Source organism: Phoca vitulina, unplaced genomic scaffold (assembly GCF_004348235.1).
Source record: "Phoca vitulina isolate PV1807 unplaced genomic scaffold, GSC_HSeal_1.0 scaffold41, whole genome shotgun sequence".
Lineage (NCBI taxonomy): Eukaryota > Metazoa > Chordata > Mammalia > Carnivora > Phocidae > Phoca > Phoca vitulina.
Genome location: NW_022589744.1, coordinates 12,337,284 through 12,354,545, shown reverse-complemented (window position 1 = coordinate 12,354,545; position 17,262 = coordinate 12,337,284). Strand labels below are relative to the sequence as shown.

General features: G+C 50.4%; 1 protein-coding gene across 1 annotated transcript; it reads left to right on the top strand.

The window, feature by feature from the left end:
• The first annotated feature begins 528 nt into the window (after positions 1–528).
• Positions 529–16,464, top strand: ST6GALNAC1 (ST6 N-acetylgalactosaminide alpha-2,6-sialyltransferase 1). Its single transcript, XM_032429330.1, is given in 10 exon segments — positions 529–563; positions 565–657; positions 12,167–12,839; positions 13,600–13,768; positions 13,914–14,085; positions 14,298–14,436; positions 14,701–14,804; positions 14,964–15,053; positions 15,148–15,247; positions 15,492–16,464. Coding segments are annotated over 10 exon segments (1,767 nt in total). The 3' UTR covers positions 15,684–16,464.
• Positions 16,465–17,262: the final 798 nt, after the last annotated feature.

Here is a 17,262-nt window from a genome sequence, read left to right as displayed (position 1 = left end):
AGCTGTGTATGACTCTGGAACACTTTGGAAATGAGATTGTCCTCATAGCTCTAGTCTCTGGCAGCACAATGTTCTTTGAGGGAAGATTGCTAGAGGGATCTCCAAGCTAAACAGATGCCCTGTACTTTTCTCGTAAAGATCATGTTGTGCATGGAGGCCACGCAAGGATCTTCCAGTCCGTGCAGCTGCCCGGGGTCCCCAAGGGTTTGGAACCTGATAAAAGTAAGGTTCCCTATAACACATGCGTGTTTCTCATAAAGCTCTACATGCAGAAATTGGCCTCTGAGACAATGAAAAGGAAAGTAAACTTGTTTGAACAAAAGGAGTTTCTCTTCCTTCAAGCCACGCCAGCCTATAGGCCTTCACAAAGCAGGGATGGCAGCTCCTGATAGACTGAGTGGCTCATTGTTAAGATAAGAGGTGTGCACTCCCTGGCCAGGAGACCTCGGCGCCCAAACTATCTGCGGTCTATATCGAAGCGAAGCTCCAGGATACGCAGAACCTTCTTGCAGCGCCTGACCCACCACCATGAGGACCTGGCTGCCTCAACTCAGTCGTCTGGACTGTGCCACAATGGCTCTTGCTTTTGGCCGTGTTGGTCTCCTTCGTCTTCATGCTGCCCTCCTTTATGAAGGAGGCCAATACAAAACCTTCCAGGTAAGGTTCTGACCCTTTCCAAATTCCTCATAATTTATTGGAGGCACGTTAAAAGACTCTAGCCCAGGGAAGCCCTGGGAGCTCTGAGACACTACCATGTCCACACGGGGTGTCAGGAATCAGGAATGTTGTCAACACCCACTGGCAAGGAAGATCCAAGGGGGCACCTAGGGGACACACAGGGGGCAGGAGTGGGAAAACCAAGGTGTCCGGATGCCTGGCGGCATGTCCAGGGGAAACGCGGGCAGGAGCTGGCAAACTATGGGTCTGGGTCTCCGGAAGGCCCAGACAGGAGACAACTTCCCCTCTGGGACTGTGAGTAATAATGGTGACTTTGGGGATAGTTTTCACATGCCATTCGCTGCATCCTAAAGCGAAAGATTTATCCCGTGGATGCCATTCACTTCCAAATCACACTCTCCCTGAGGAGTTGGTCAGAAAATGGGAGACCTCTCACTTAGCTTAAATCTGGGCTCTAAGTTCATCCTTCAAAAGGACCTTATAGACCAGTTTTCTTATAAAATCAACACATCTCCAGCAGAGGAAGACCCTTTTCTTTCCAGACTCAAGTTTTTTTGGAATGACTTTATTTCACTTGTCTTTTTTTTTTTAATTAATTTATTTATTTGTGAGAGAGAAAGAGCATAAGCAGAGAGAGCCACAGAGCAGGCAGAGGGAGAAGCAAGATCCTCGCTGAGCAGGGAGACCGATGTGGGACTTGATCCCAGGACCCTGGGATAAAGACCTGAGCCGAAGGCAGATGCTTAACTGACTGAGCCACCCAGGTGTCCCTATTTCACTGTTCCTAAATTTTTTTGAAAGTAATACATGCTCTCATAATGTTTAGAAAAATCCAAGCAAGAAGTGAAGGTCTCTCCATCACATCCCCGTGTCTACCCACTCTTAAGGGGTGACCACACTTGATTCTTTGGTGTACATATAATTATTACGTAATTGTAGGCAACACTTCTATTCTAAGTGCCTTATGTACATTAACTAATTCTGATGGTTATGAATATACGGAGACACAGAGAGCTGACGTGAACCGCCCAAGGTCACCCCACTAGGAAGTCACAGGGCCAGGATTCAAACCCTGATGTTTTGCTTCTCCACTCCCTCGGACGCGTTGACTCTCAAGAGACTCAAAGTCTAATGGAGCAGAACAACATAGACCAGAGAGGGTGTGTGATATTAGTAGTCGTGATAAATCACCGCAGTTAAGTCACATGTGTCAAGTGCTATGGGAACAAATTGGAAAGAGTCATTTCAACCCTGGGGGGCAGGGTGAGAACATCCTGGAGACGGTGGTGTTTGTAGAGCTCCTGAAGGCAGTGTGACATTCCAGCACGCCAGAACATTGCACAATAAGAAAGCAGCCGGAGCAATGGTGTAGACGCGGGGAGGCTGATGACTAACGTAACTCATGCTGACTGGGGGCCTGGCATGCCAGGTACTGGTCTCCAAAACCCCTGATTAGCGACCACATATCAAGGCTTTGGGGTAAATACTATTATTAACAACACCCTCTTTTGCAGATAAGAGAGGTTAGGCAAATTATCCAAGGTCACCCTGGTCACTGTAAGTTCACACCCAAGCCAGCTAGCTCCAGAGTCCACGTTCCCAGTCACAGCCCCGGGCTGGCGTCCCTCCCCCAGACCTCTCCACTCCCTCATCCCCCACCACCACCCCGCAGCCCAGCTTCCTCTATCACACCCATCAGAACCCGTTGTCAGGAACCCAAAGTTTGTTTGTTTCCTGCCAGACAATGAATTTCCTGGGCGTAGGGATGGTCTTATTTGTCTCTTTCCTCAGTAATTTGAACAGGTCCTGGACACAGGGCAGGCCTAATTCGGTGTTTTTTAAATGGTTGTTGATGAAAGAGTAAATGCGTGGCCATCAGTAACGTACCAAAAGTTTAAATTTTATTCTACGGCTATGGAAAACTTTAGCCGTAAGGGAGGAACTTGATGACATTTGTGCGTTGTGCAGACTCCTCTGTTACCAGATTATAGGGTAGGCAGTGGGGGGAAGGTGGTCTCAGGGGGGCTGGGTTGGAGGCTCCTGCAATGGTTTAGGGTAGGAGCCCTGGGCGGGGAGGCTCTGGCGGAAGGACGTTAGGGAGAAAGGACTGAGAATAAGTCAGACCGGCTGGATTTGGCAACAAATAGGATAGGATTGTATGATTTCAAACCGAAGGTATTGGACTACCTCTCATATCTTCTTAATTTGGTCCCAGTCTCCAGGGTGCTCCCGAATATGTAGATACAACTAAGACCATGTCTCTACCTGCTTAGGTTTCCTGGTCTGGAATGAATTTGCCTTTGAAGACTCTATGCCTTGTGTTGGCTTTAGAGCTGATGGGTAAGAGTGAGCTGTAAAATCAGGGCTATGGATTTTCTTTTTCTTTTATTTTATTTTATTTTATTTTGGTCTAAGAAACATAACTTCATTTCCTATAACTTCCCGATTTCCAATCCTGGACCCGCATTCACCGAGCTTCAGGGAAACCTAATCTCAGCCGTTCTTGGTCCTCTGTCCCCCTTCCCAGGATGGCATCAAGGGCTCCTGGATACCTGATGCGGTGCCAGGGCCTAGGTGGGGGCAGCTGATTCTTAGCCATCGTGTTGCCCTTGAGACATCCATCGCTTCTGCCTCTTGGCTCTTTCATGTCCACCTGCTTAGGTGGGAGAATTTTCGGACACTGTCTTCCTGGGATCAGCATGCTGTCATTTCCTCTCGGGGTCTTATTAGACCCTAGGAACACTACAAGGAAGTAGGGTGCAGGAGCCCTCCAGCCTTGGGACCCACAGATCCCTCTCTTCTCTCCCTTGTCCTCTCCCTCCTCCTCACCCAGAGGAATCTTTCTAGGGAGGAAACAGAGAAATCCTTCTCCGAGACATTTATCTATTCCACCAAATCTTCTCCCCGCTTTAGGGCTTAGGTATGGAGGGAAGCCAGAGGTCCTGGAGGACGTCCTTTACTTTCCAGCTCTTATTGGCCACATGTGTCCATGGAGGCAATGAACATGGGGCTCCTAACAGCTGCTGGTGGGTGAGAAGTGGGCACCGGTGGGAAAGGGAGAAAATACAAGGAGGAAAACAATTAAATAACATTCCAACATAGTAAACGACTACATTTGTAAGTCTAATAGGCATAGGAAGGGGGATCTGGATGTGCACGCCCTAAGGTTCCACCAGCAGATTCTTTGAGGGGTTACAATCACAGGCTGATATCCTTTTCTGCTTAAATTCCTTTTCTGCTTTTTCGGTAATGAGCACACATTGCTTTTATAAAAGGAAGAATAATTCAGCAAAGTTCGTTTCTGAAGAAAGATTCGGGAACAAAAGACCCATTTAGGTACCACCTCCATAGTGAAATGCCCGTCCCCCCCAGCAGAACCCTGTCCCTACGTTGTATCTACACTCTCTCCCACACATTTGACTAATAGCATCGGACTGCTAACTCTTTATAGCAGCTATTTATGTTCATGTCTGCTCCCCTCTTAGATCTGGGGCTTCTTAAGATCAGTGACCATTGCTCTCTCATCTTTAATCCTTAACAGATAGTTCTAAATGCCTGGCATCTAATCACCACTCAGTAAATATCTGTGGACTAAATGTTGCATTGTGTTTTCAAATTTTCATAGAATTTCCGATAAGATGTCTCATTTAGTTTTCATGTTTCTCCCTTTATTTATTTTTTTATTATTAAGCTGACATGCACGTGTTCCAAATAGTATTGCAAATTTTACATCAACATTGAGTGGTGCTCATGCCTTCTCCCTAGTCCAGAATCCTGATTCCCAAGGTACCTACTTCAATTCTTTCTGCTCTTTCTTTTGGTATTTACCATCCTATTTCTAAGTCACATGCCTACCTGCCACTTCTTGACTTCTCAATTAAGTGGTTTAGTGCTGTAAATGAAATATCATTTACCCATGGCCTTGACGCCTGTTGCCCTTTCAGGCTTTCATGCCTGGACACGTGAACCCAAACGGGAGCGGCTGGGGACTCTGACGGTCGCTGTGTGTCCGTGACACGTTAGCACCTGACCCACTTGTATAACATGGTATTTTTCCAAGTGCCTTTTATACACCGTGAAGTCCTCACAACAGTATTGTGAGACTGGTATTAAGATTCCCATCTAGGGGCGCCTGGGTGGCTCAGTCGTTAAGTGTCTGCCTTCGGCTCAGGTCATGGTCCCGGGGTCCTGGGATCGAGCCCCCCGTGTCATCAGGCTCCTTGCTCAACGGGGAGCCTGCTTCTCCCTCTCCCTCTGCCACTCCCCCTGCTCGTGTTCTCTCTCTCTCTCTGTCAAATAAATAAATAAAATCTTAAAAAAAAAAAAAAAAAAAAGGATTCCCATCTAATGGATGAGAAAACAGGGGCTCTAAGCGTTCTGTGACTTGCCCAAAGTCAGACAGAGGGCTGGCTAGTGGCCTGGCTGGAACTCAAGCAGGCTCCTTCCCGCCCCAGTGTGCACCACCGCCCGTCTGCCAAGTGCCAAGAACTTAGTTTTCTGTCAGACTTTCAAGTTCAATACATGAGGACAGCCAGAGTTCCAGAGGCTAAGCCTTGGCATGGCTGGCAACTCCCCTCAGCGACCTCGCAGGAGACGGGCGGCCCGCTCTGAGCCGTCAGGAAGCCTGATCCTCAAGTTCTTAAGTGCCACCACGCTTGTGGGGTTTGGCAGCTTCTCAGGGAGCCCTTCTGGCCCCAACGGAGGGCAGGGGTAGCTGCCCACTGGACTCCCTTGTTCTTCTCCTTCCTCTTTTGGGCAGAGGGATGGCAAAGGGGAGGAATGTTATTTTCCCCCAAGGTCACTATCTCAAACATGCCAGGCTAAAAATGTCACCGGGACTCGGGCTAACCCCTGAAACAAAGTTTACTCGCAGGTGTGATTAGCCCCAAAAGAGCTAAGCGAGGTACCAGATCCAGGCGATGAAAACTGACTTTGCTTTAAACAATCTTGGTTCGAGGGGAGAGTTTCCCAGCCACGGGACAACGTGGTCTCGTCTTGTATCTGTGATTCTGGACCTTTATGTACCTGCCATTGTTTTGTTTAAAACATTTTCTTCCCCAGTTACCTCCGTCCCACCCACCACCACCCCGTTCAAGGTCTTCCCTACTCTCCTTAACTCTCAAGACTCACCCCTGTGGTGAGAGCTATGTGTTTGTGTATCATAGGGAGGGAGCACGTCCAAATTTTAAACCAGCTTCCCATCTCCCGGGCCATGGTTCGATGAAAGGGATTTCAGAGAATGCTCTGGGCCCCTCCGTTGGGGGAGAGCTTTGGAAATTGGATCCAGCTACTAAAGCACTAGGAACAGTGGCTTAGATGTGTTTTTCCTCTTCTGTTCCCATTTTTATATTGTCCCCCATTAGGATTTAACTGGCCAGAAACTAAACAAATAAGAGAATTGGCTTTGATTTGAAAAAAGAACATTTGGAATAACAACAGAATACAGATTTCTATTTTGTTTTGTTTTTTTCCCCAGCCTACAAAGAGAATTAAGGCTGATTAAGGCAAAGTACAGCTTTTGGTGATTGAAGCAACTTGCGGACACATCTAAAGTGTCAAAGTAAAGTTCTAAAATGTAAACCGTGCAAAAAGTTTTGGGATTGGGGCGCCTGGGTGGCTCAGATGGTTAAGCGTCTGCCTTCGGCTCGGGTCATGATCCCAGCGTCCTGGGATCGAGCCCCGCATCGGGCTCCCTGCTCAGCGGGGAGCCTGCTTCTCCCTCTCCCTCTGCCTCTCTCCCTGCTCATGCTCTCTCTCTCTCTCTCTCTCTCTGTATCCCTGTGTCTCAAATGAATAAATAAAAAAAAAAAAAAATCTTTAAAAAAAAAAAAAAAAAAGTTTTGGGATTTCCTGGCGAAAATATACTGCAAAGTTTGGGGCTGGGGCAAACAGAATGACTGGTTTCCGTTTCAGATAAGACCAGAGCCCCTAAAGAGCTATGCGGACACCAGCTCCGGCCTGGGCTAACAACAATGTGGGGTACTGGAGATGAGAGCTGCCCATCACGGAGGGTCCTCAGCGGGGGGTGAGGAAAGGCAGTGCTGGTGGGGGAGGGGGTCCGGGTTGTGAGGACGCCAGTTGGAGGCATGTGTGTGACCGGCCACCCGGCCACTCACCACAGGGCAGGGCTGCCTAGCCTGGAGTCTTTTCCAGTGTCTGTTCCACTGAATGGCAGAGCCCAGAATTATTTAGGAAATCAAAGGGGTTTTGGTTTTTTGGGTTTCGTTGAAGAATAACTGATATACAATACTGTATGTCAGTTTCAGGTGTACAACATAATGATTGAATATTTATGTACATTACGAAATGCTCACCATCAGGCTAGTTTCCATTTGTCACCATACGAAGTTGTTACAATATTATTGACTATATTCACCAGGCTTGTACTTTACATCCCCGTGTCTTATTTATTTTATTACGGGGAGATTGTCTTTCCTAATCCCTTTTACCTAATTCTCCCATCCCCCACCACCACCTCCCACCCCCCCACCCACCTCCCATCCCCCCCACCACCTCCCATCCCCACCACCACCACCACCGCCATCCCCCACCACCACAGTGGCAACCCACTCTACTCTCTGTATCTATGAGATACAGAAATAGTTCTGTTTTGTTTCGTTTGTTATTTGTTTTTGAGATGCCACATATAAGAGAAATCATATGGTATTTGTCTTTGTCGGGCTTATTTCACTTAGTATAATACCCTCTATGTCCATCCATGTTGCTGCAAGACCTCATTCTTTTTTCTGGCTGAGCAATATTCCATTATATATATATCCATTCATCTGTCGATGGACACTTGGGCTGCTTCCATATCTTGGCTATTGTAAATAATGCTGCAGTGAACACAGGGGCGCGTATGTCTTTTCAGGTTAGTGTTTTTATTTTCTTTGGATAAATATCTCGAAGTGGAATTGCAAGATCATCAAGGAGGTTTTTTGAGTTCTTTTCTTTTCCTTGTTGAAATAATCTTCTAGTCCTACTGGTTTTATTAGTGGCCTTTGATTCAGGGTGTCATTGCTAAATTTCAGTTCGGACGACCTCTTCCACGTGTGAGACACTTTCAACACCCCCTATCCTATTTCTAGTAGATACTGTTGACCACTGAACAATATGGTTTGAACCACATGGGTCCGTTTATATATGGATTTTTTTACAGTACAGTACTGTACATGTATCTTCTCTTCCTTATGATTTTCTGAATGACATTTTCTCTTCTCTAGCTGACTGTATTGTAAGAATATGTACATAATACATATACAAAATATGTGTTGACTTGTTTATGCTATTGGTAAGGATTCTGGTCTACAGCAGGCTATTAGTAGTTAAGTTCTGGGGCAGTCAAGAGTTACATGCAGATTTTCGATGGTGTGTGGGTCGATGCCCCTAACCCGCACACTGTTCAAGGATCAGCTGTGCTATATTCAAGGGAGAATAGTGCTCTTTTGCCAACAGTCTTTTCATGGCTTCAAGTATAAATAAACTTTGAGCCTTTTGCCATTTCTTTGCTTCCAGGTCCCCTGTGGTGTTGTGTAGTTCAGAATTTAGAGGGAAGAGGATGCCAGATAATTATTATTTTGTACCCATTTTGTATAATTATTCTTTTGTACCCACTTCATTTATTGCATAGAGACATGTGAACCCTGTTAATGATAAATTTATTTTTTGAAGTGCAACATTTTTTATTTTTATCTCCCAAATAGATCAGATTTGATATTGAGTTGTTTTTTGCTTGCATGTGACCCCTGCATGACTTGCCTGTCCCTCTGAACCCTTAATAGAAAACAGGTTCCCCCCTCACCCTACCCTGGCCTTGCTCGTGGTGTTTAAATCCAGGATTACCCAGGGTCTGGACAAGACGAATGCAGGGCACTCACCATATGGACGGAAGGAATTTGAGCATTCAGTAAATACCATGCATGAGCATAAGGAAATGCCTACGTAAACACCCACATTCCTAGCAATCATACTTGTGTTTAATTATAGGGAATTGAAATGAAACTTAATTACATAATTTTGTCAGTAGCTGGGTCATTGCTACGACTCCCTGTAAAACGTAAAGGAGTCCTCAGTAACCCGCCAGGGACCTTGTGCCTCCTGCCTCTGGGAAGGACTGCAGAGAGGAGCTCGGGGTGCTCCGTCCCTGAGGGCCAGCTGTCTGAGAAGTCTAGTGGAGAAGACCACCCTGCCGCACCATCTCCCCGATCACAGCCATGCGAAGGTGCTTGCACTTTGGAAGGAAAACTTCTAGAGGCTTCTTGTGGTTTGGGGGTGGGAAATGCAGGGGGAGGTGAATCCGAGGTTCCCGGCTGAGTAACGAGAGCTGTTTGCTATTGGAGTAAACACCTAGGCCTTTGCTATACCTCCGGGCTGGGAGCTTCAGCTCAGTTGTGCCACTGAAGGGGAGCAGAGTGAGTCTCACCGTACTCAAACTTCACAGCACCAAAACAAAGGTGGCCCAAATCCCTTAAGAATATGTTCTGGATGGGGGTGCCTGGGTGGCTCAGTCGGTTAATCGTCTGCCTTCGGCTCAGGTCATGATCCCGGGGTCCTGGGATCGAGCCCCGCATCGGGCGCTCTGCTCCGCGGTGAGCCTGCTTCTCCCTCTCCCTCTGCCCCTCTCTGAGAGCTCGCTCTCTCTCTCTCAAATAAATAAATTAAAAAAAAAAAAAAAAAGACTATGTTCAGGACTAACTCAGGTTTTCCACTCTGCATGGATGGTATCCTTTCAGAATGGACACTTTAGGGATGTCTACCCAGTTCATGAGCCAACAACCCTCTCTTTTGAGACTATCCTCCTCTCGTGTACAGGGTGGACCCCAGGACCCATGTCACTTGCCATGTGGCCAGGGACAGGAAAGGACACTGGGCCAGAACCATAAAAATTAAAAACTGGGAGCAGAGAGTCTTCGGTCCCTGAAGCAGGTGTTACGGGGCGGCCATCCTCCTCTGCCATGAGGGCTGAGGAGCAGAGAGCAGAAAGCAGCCTAAGAGAGAGACTCCAGGTTCCAGACCGTTCTAGAGGCTCAACCACATCTTGCTCTTGGGCTCCTCAAGACATTTTCTAGCCTTATGATAAATCCAAACTCCCCATTTTTTTTTCTTAGTTAAAAATGGAAAACAAAAAAAGGAATAACGGCTTAAAGTCTTGAAGGCTGTTAGCTTTTCCAGGCTGCTTCATGTCACAGTCCAGCCTTTCTCTCCTTTCTGGTCTGGGATACCTCTCCTCCAAGTTACTTCTTTGAGCAAAGAGGCATTTGCTACGTGAGGACAGTTAAAAATGTGTGTGCTCCAAGGAGGAAGGCCCCACTGTTAGCCTTTTCCCTAACAACCTCCAGAGAAGTTAGATCCTCTGTCCGTTTCAAGGTCAGGACAGAGAGTGCCCTTCCTGGAAGACCTGAATAAATGTGCTTCCCTGGGGCCCAGGAAGCAGGAAATACAGTATCCACCAGAGGGCTGGCCACGATGCAGGAAGGAGGCCCTAAATGAGGAAGGAGTGAGAGGTAATTTGCCTAGTGCACGTACCACCACCCGGGCCAGCCCTGTATTCTTCTAGTGATGAAAGTCTCCTCTGTCTTCCACCTTTAATAACAGTGACTACAGCGTACTCTGCAGGTGAAGGTCTGTGCCTTATTCAAATCTGTATTCCCAGGACCTACACAGCACGTTGCACTAGACATTTACTGAACGTCTGTTGAATGAGATGTTCCGCATGTTACATATTTCAGGGTCTCTTCTATTCAGTTTGTTTAAATCCATTTCCTGGTGGGCTCAAAAAGCTTTTCGGAAGCACCGATGTGATGATGTGGCATCGTGGTGGGCTTCGTAGTAAGGACTGCTTAGCATCATCTCTGCCTCCTCCAAGTTCGCGATTTGGGGAGGAGATTGACATTGCCCTTGAATGAATACAATCCCCAAACACGCCCAATTCGACCACACGTAGGATTCTAGCCTTCACGTTGTCACAGGAAACGGAGCTTGGGTCAGTCTACCTCCCGTGGCTTCTTCATGCTCGCCCATTCCCCAGCACGTCTCCGGGTTACAACTTGACGTCTATCTGTGTGACGATCTGTTGTCCCTTTATATCCTGGGCTCCGTGGGGGGGGGAGGAATGTGTCTGGTTGCGCTCATCACCCAGGCCCCAGTAACTAGCACAGCGTTCATAGGGGGTGCTCAATAAATATTTGCTGCATAAAAGAACAAATTAGTGGCCACAGAGTTGGGAGGCAGGGAGTCGAAGCTGCAACCAGAGAAGGAGGAGACCAGACTCAGCAGACCCCCACCTTGCGCAGGACAAATCAAGAGTCACTGGGAACAGAGCACCACGCAGGGCTGAGGAGCCGGGAACTTGTTATCTGAGCATGTATTTTGTGCCAGAGGCTAAACACGTGTTGTCAGTTAATGCTCACAGCAGACTTCTTGCAGAAGCAAAAGGCAGCGGCCAGTTTTATAGATAAAAAAACCCAGGGTCAGGTGGGTGAAGATTTCTCCCAGTCACACCAGCTAATAAATGGAAGTGCTAAGGATTCTCACTCGGGTCTCTCTGGCTGCACATTTCATGTTCTCTCTCTGGGGCCTCAGTAAGTCTGTGATGATATGGCTTAGAAGAAGAATGATAGAAGCAGACAAAAGAGAGCTGCTTGGGACAAGGGTGATCAAGGTGCTAGGGAGGCCTAGGATGTCAGGGAAAGGAGCGGGAGTTAAGGACACCTGGAAATCCATGAGGGTGACGGCTATGGGTCCCCAGAGAGGATGATTCTTTTTCCCAAGACTCCCAGGAGCCCCCCAAAACCTGTGTAGCACAGAGAACCCACCTCAAAGTCCAGTTAGAGAAACCTGCACAGCGGAGGACCCACGCTTTCCTCAGCAGAACACCTGATGCTAATTTGCATAAATTAAGGGATATTTTGGCAGCCTCCCCCAAAAGGGGGAAATAAAAAGAAAGGAAATCTAATCCTCAGAGCCAAAAACCTGGAGTGCCAGAAGCCAGACCAGGCAGCCCGCGTCAATCTTCTCCTGATGCTAGAAAAAAGCACGGCCAGGCTGGAATTCAGCTACTGTGCCCCACCCCCTTGATCCAGCACCCCCATCTCCCAGCTGAAATTCTTCAGTAGCTCCCCCTGGACAAGAAGATGAATGATAAAGTCCAAACTCCTCAGTCTGACCTACGAGGCAGATACTAATCGGGTTCTGCCTACCTGTTTGGGCCCATCCCCTGCCCAGACAGAGCCCCTTCCCTTGCGCCCACCGAGCTCACACGCTCCCAAGGGCGAGCCCACCACGGTCTCTTTATGGGCCAGAGGTAAGTTTCCAGACCCATCGCCAACAGGTGCAGCTTAATTTTGGGTATGGACGGTGACACTCCTTGCCTTCATGTCTTAGGGAAACTGGTGTGAAGTCTACCCAAGACACCAGAAAACATACTAATTATGCGTCCACCCTGTAGATACGATCCTTGGCCTTAATCCAGATTTACATCTGTCCCTAGGGATCAGCACATGCTTGGCAAGGAGAGGTATCCAGAGTCACTCCACAAGGCTGCATGGCAGGCCGCCACCGCGGGAGGAAGGACAAGGGCCCCGGGGAGGGCGTCGGCGCAGGAGAACAGCATGCAGGCCCCCCCGGCCCAGGCCACGGCCCGCCCCACCCACAACGACACCAGAGCAGAGGCCAGTATGGCCGCCTCAGCTGGGCCGGCCCCACCGAGGGGTCAGGAGAGGAAGGACACCGTGCTGGACACGCTGCCCCCGAGGGCACGGGATGGGAGGGTGGCCTCTGACGGAGCAGAGACACTGTCGCTGAGGAGTCAGGATGCCAGGACCATCAAAGGAAGGCAGGACCAGAACAAGGAGCCCCCAGCCACCAGGATGGAGCCCCCAAACCCTCAGGGCAAAGTGCAGACCACAGCAAGGACACCCGTGCTGAAAAGTCAGGCCAAGGTGCTGACCAGGCCAGGAGCAGGGTCAACGGGGAGGACAATGAAAGGAGTGACCACAGCGGTTGTCCCCCACCGGGAGAAAGCCCGGGCCACGCCACCCTCCACCCTTTTCCAGAGCCGCATCACACAGAGAAGTCCAAGTCTGCGGGCCACCAACTTCAAGTCTGAGCCCCAGTGGGATTTTGAGGAACAATATAGCTTTGACACGGGAGCCCTAAGATCGGTGAGTCTGGCCACTACCTCCCTGCTCCAAAGCCCCCTGCAGACAGCCCCCCCAGTCCCTGCCCCCCGCCTCCCTGATCTCCCAGGCTCTGTCCCCAGGCTCTGCCTTGTTCATGCCCACCCCCACCCCCCGTGCTCTCCCCTACAGTGTGGGAAGGGGTAAGGGAAAGGAGCCCTGCCCTGGAGCCCCCAGAAGGCCTGGAAGGTCCCTGAGCAGGGTGAGAGAGTGCTACCTGCTCTGGGGCCATCCTCTGGCAGGGGGAGGGGGCAAGGGTTGAGAGGGGGCACAGAGCGGCGGACTAACAGCCGAGGACACCCCAACCTGAGGCCCGACCCTGACTCCTGGAAATGCCTTGTCTTCCCCGTACACACAATTCCCCAACCTTCCCTCTCTTCCATCCCTAAGAAAAGCTGCCTGGGCCCACAGCCTCATTTTGAACCGTCAAAATTCATATGTTTACACAGACCTGCAGCCGGGCCCTGGCCAGCGCTCCAGGCTCTCCCGCAGCCCCGTCCCCCTCACGCCCGCCAGGGTGCATCCCCTAGAGCCCCAAGAAGGGGCTGTTCTCTGGGACCCTCAGGGCTACAGCAGCCAGGGCAATGGCGAGGGAGGATCAGCAGGCCCTCGGAACAGGATGGAAGAGGCAGCAGAGGTGGTGCCTTCCAAACGTTGAGGCCCACTTTCTGCCCCTGCCCCAAGCCCGGCCTGGCCATGGCCTTCCTGGGCCTCTCCCTGCCTGACCCCCCCCTCCTGCATGTAGACCTGCCCCGACTCAGTGAAGGTCAAGGCCTCCAAGTCACCCTGGTTCCAGAAACTCTTTCTGGCCAACCTCACCCTCTTCCTGGACTCCAGCCGCTTCAACCAGAGAGAGTGGGAGCGCCTGGAGCACTTCGCACCGCCCTTCGGCTTCATGGAGCTCAACTACTCCTGTGAGTCTTCCTGGGGAGGAGCCTGGGCAGCTGAGCCTCTGGCTCTGGTCTGCCTCTTCCCTGGGGGCCCCCAGCGCGGGGAAAGACGATGGGCTGGCCCTCCCTGACCCTCCCAGGGCTCTGAGCGGAGCCCCCCTTGTTCCAGTGGTGCAGAAGGTGGTGACTCGCTTCCCTCCCGTGGCCCAGCAGCAGCTGCTCCTGGCTAGCCTCCCCGCTGGGAGCTCCCAGTGCATCACCTGTGCTGTGGTGGGCAACGGGGGCATCCTGAACAACTCCCACATGGGCCAGGAGATAGACAGCCACGATCACGTGTTCCGGTAAGCGTCCCGCCCCAAGCGCCCCATCCAGACTGAGAGATCTGGTAGGGCGTTCTATGCCTGGATCCCCAAGGCCGAATGCCCGGGCTCTGCAGAGAATGTCCCTTTATACCTGCTGCCTCCCCATCTCTCTTTTCCTTCCCGCCCGCCGCCACGCCTTTCCCTCGGGCGCTCATGGGTCCTGTCCTGTGTGGTTCTGTCTTGCCGCCTAGACTGAGCGGAGCCATCACTAAGGGCTACGAACAGGATGTGGGTACCCGGACGACCTTCTACGGCTTCACTGCCTTCTCCATAACGCAGTCTCTGCTTGTCTTGGGCGGTCGGGGTTTCCCGCACGTGCCTCTGGGGAAGGTGAGCACAGAGGAACCGGCCTGGCCACCCACAGAATCTGAATGGGGAGCACGAGCTGAGAAAGGGAGCCTGGTGTCCCGTGTCTGGAGTCTGGCTGGCGCAGGCTCTGTTCATCCGAGGGGCAAGAGCGGGGAGGACGGCCAGACAGGCCTGCGAGGAGCAAGTGGGCAGCCTGGCGTCGGAGCCAAACCCCTCCCCCCAACCTCCCAGCCCCTGGGGCCTGAAGGCAGGACCCCTGGAGCGCTCACTGTCCTTGGTCCTCAGGACGTCCGCTACCTGCACTTCCTGGAGGGCACCCGAGACTATGAGTGGCTGGAAGCGCTGCTTCTGAATCAGACCCTGGTGAAAAGTAGCCTTTCCTGGTTCAGGTACTCACTGCCCCCTACCCCACCCCAGGCCGAGCTGCGTATTGAGCGGCTGTGAAGGGCTGGACAGGTGGGGACAGCCTTGGCGATCGCCTGGAGATGGGCCCCCTGGCCGGACTTGGCCCGCATCGGGGGAGGTGAACGACCCATTGCCGCCCACAGGCGCAGGCCCCAGGAGGCCTTCCGGGAAAGCCTGCAGCTGGACAGGTACCTGTTGCTGCACCCAGACGTAATCCGTTACATGAAGAACAGGTGAGAGCAGAACGGCAGGGCGCGGGGGGGGAAGGCATCGGGTCCCTCTCATCCCTGCAGCCTCCTGACCGCTGGGGGCTGGGCTATTTCCCAGGTTTCTGAGGTCGAAGACCCTGAACTCTCGCCACTGGAGAATCTATCGTCCCACCACGGGGGCCCTCCTGCTGCTCACGGCCCTTCAGCTCTGTGACCAGGTAAGGCTCTGCTGGAGGAGCGGAAGCCCTATCCCGGGACCTGCCTAGTAGGGGACGACGGCCCGGGCGGGGGAGGGGTGTGAGTGCGCGTACACACACGTAGGCCAGTGTCCATCAGGGAGCCTGCGCCCGGACCCCTAGGGAGGGAACCACGATGAAGGGTCCCCCAGTAACACACAGCCCATGAGAACAAGCCTGGGAGGGAGCAACTTCAGGCCTCATTTCTTCTCCAACCTTCACATAGGTGAGCGCCTACGGCTTCATCACCGAGGGCCACGAGCACTTTTCTGATCACTACTATGATAAGTCCTGGAAACGAACCATCTTTTACATCAACCATGACTTCCCATTAGAGAGAACACTCTGGAAGCGGCTGCATGATGAAGGTATAATCCGGCTGTATCAGCGTCCCATAATTTCCAAACCAAAGATGTGACTGGAGCCTGGGCCGCAGCAGTCTCTTCATCCGTTCCAAGGCACGGGGCACGGTGGGAGTCTTGAGATTCTACCACCATTTTCCCAGGGCTCAGGCCAGGCTCCCGGCCCCTCCAGACTCCCTAGGGAACACTGGCATCGAGGGGGAGACACTTTCAAGACGCCAAATGACTGACTGAGGCTTTGGAGACCTTGGAATGTTGCTTCGGGCTCTGTTCAAAGGAGGGAAGACTCCAGTCTTGAGACCAAGGAATTTGAACTAAACGGGGTGATGACCAGTCAATACCGCAAATCTCGGCTGAATATCACCCTTCACTGTCCAATAGCTGCCTGACCCTGGCGGAGAAAAGTCTGAACCTATGGAGACATGTAGATTTGGTTTCGAATTGCAAATCTGTACTTAGCAGCTGTGAAATCTTGAAGGCCTTACTTAATTTCATAGAGATTGTCTAGAGGAACCTTCCTTCGGGGCTTATCTGATTCTAGAAGGATCTGCACCTGTCCTCGTCTTTGAGCTCTTTGACAACTCTCTGGGTTGCAGAAAACTGATAGTAATAAAAATAATTCTTGCCCATGGAGATGCAAATAAATCTTGTACAGTAAAGATGCCAGTGACGATTCCCCTGGGGGCAGCGACCTGTTTTGTACATACAAGCAAATTCACGTTAGCGTTTCCGATGTGTGTGTGTACTCAGGGTTCTCCTTTAAACCAGTTTTTACATCTTACTGGTTCCTTCATTAATTAATACACCAAATAAAATCCTTGACATGCATTCATTTTATATTTGTATGAAAGTCACCATTTCATCCTTGAAAAAACATCTTCTATCATGTCCTGAGGCCACTGTTTTATAATCTGTAGCAGGACTTTTAGGGTACCCATTCCGCAAGGATTTTAAAAATTACTGTCTGTAAAAAGCCTGACGCAACAAGGACCCAGTTTCCTCCCCTTTCATTCTCTATCCTCCTGCCAGCCTGCATTTCCTCAAACCTCACGTTGAGCATCTGGACCAAGCCAAAGGCTTTTCAGCTCATCTTACCCCCTTGAGCTCTAGCTACGGGATTTGGAATCTGAAGCCCAGAAGAACTCTAAAGATCCTAAACCGAATGAAGGGCCCCGATAAAGGAGATGGAGGCTGTGGAAGGCAAAAAAAAAAAAAGTAAGCTGTCTTTTAGACTTCATACAGAGTTCAAAAGCTAATTTAATACAAATAGGACAGGATTTGCTTTGCTCAGAAGGGCTGCAGTACCAGCTCTGGGCAGCAGGTGGCGGCATCTTGCGCACCCCCACCCCACCTGTTTCTGGAATGCTCAGCTTGTCTTTTTGAGGTTTTCCCAGCTATTCTTACATGTTTATTCCTCCGTGTGAATTTTAGTATCCGTTTAGGATCTAGAAAAAAATGTTTTGGTATTTTAATTGGAATTGCATTAGATTTATACATTTACTTGGGAAGAATGTACAGATGTATTACATTGAGTCCTCTTTTCCAAGAGCAAGAGACGGTTCTCCACTTGTCCAAATTTACTTTTGTGTCTTTCAGTATTTTAATATTTGCTCATACAGATTTTGAACGTTCCTT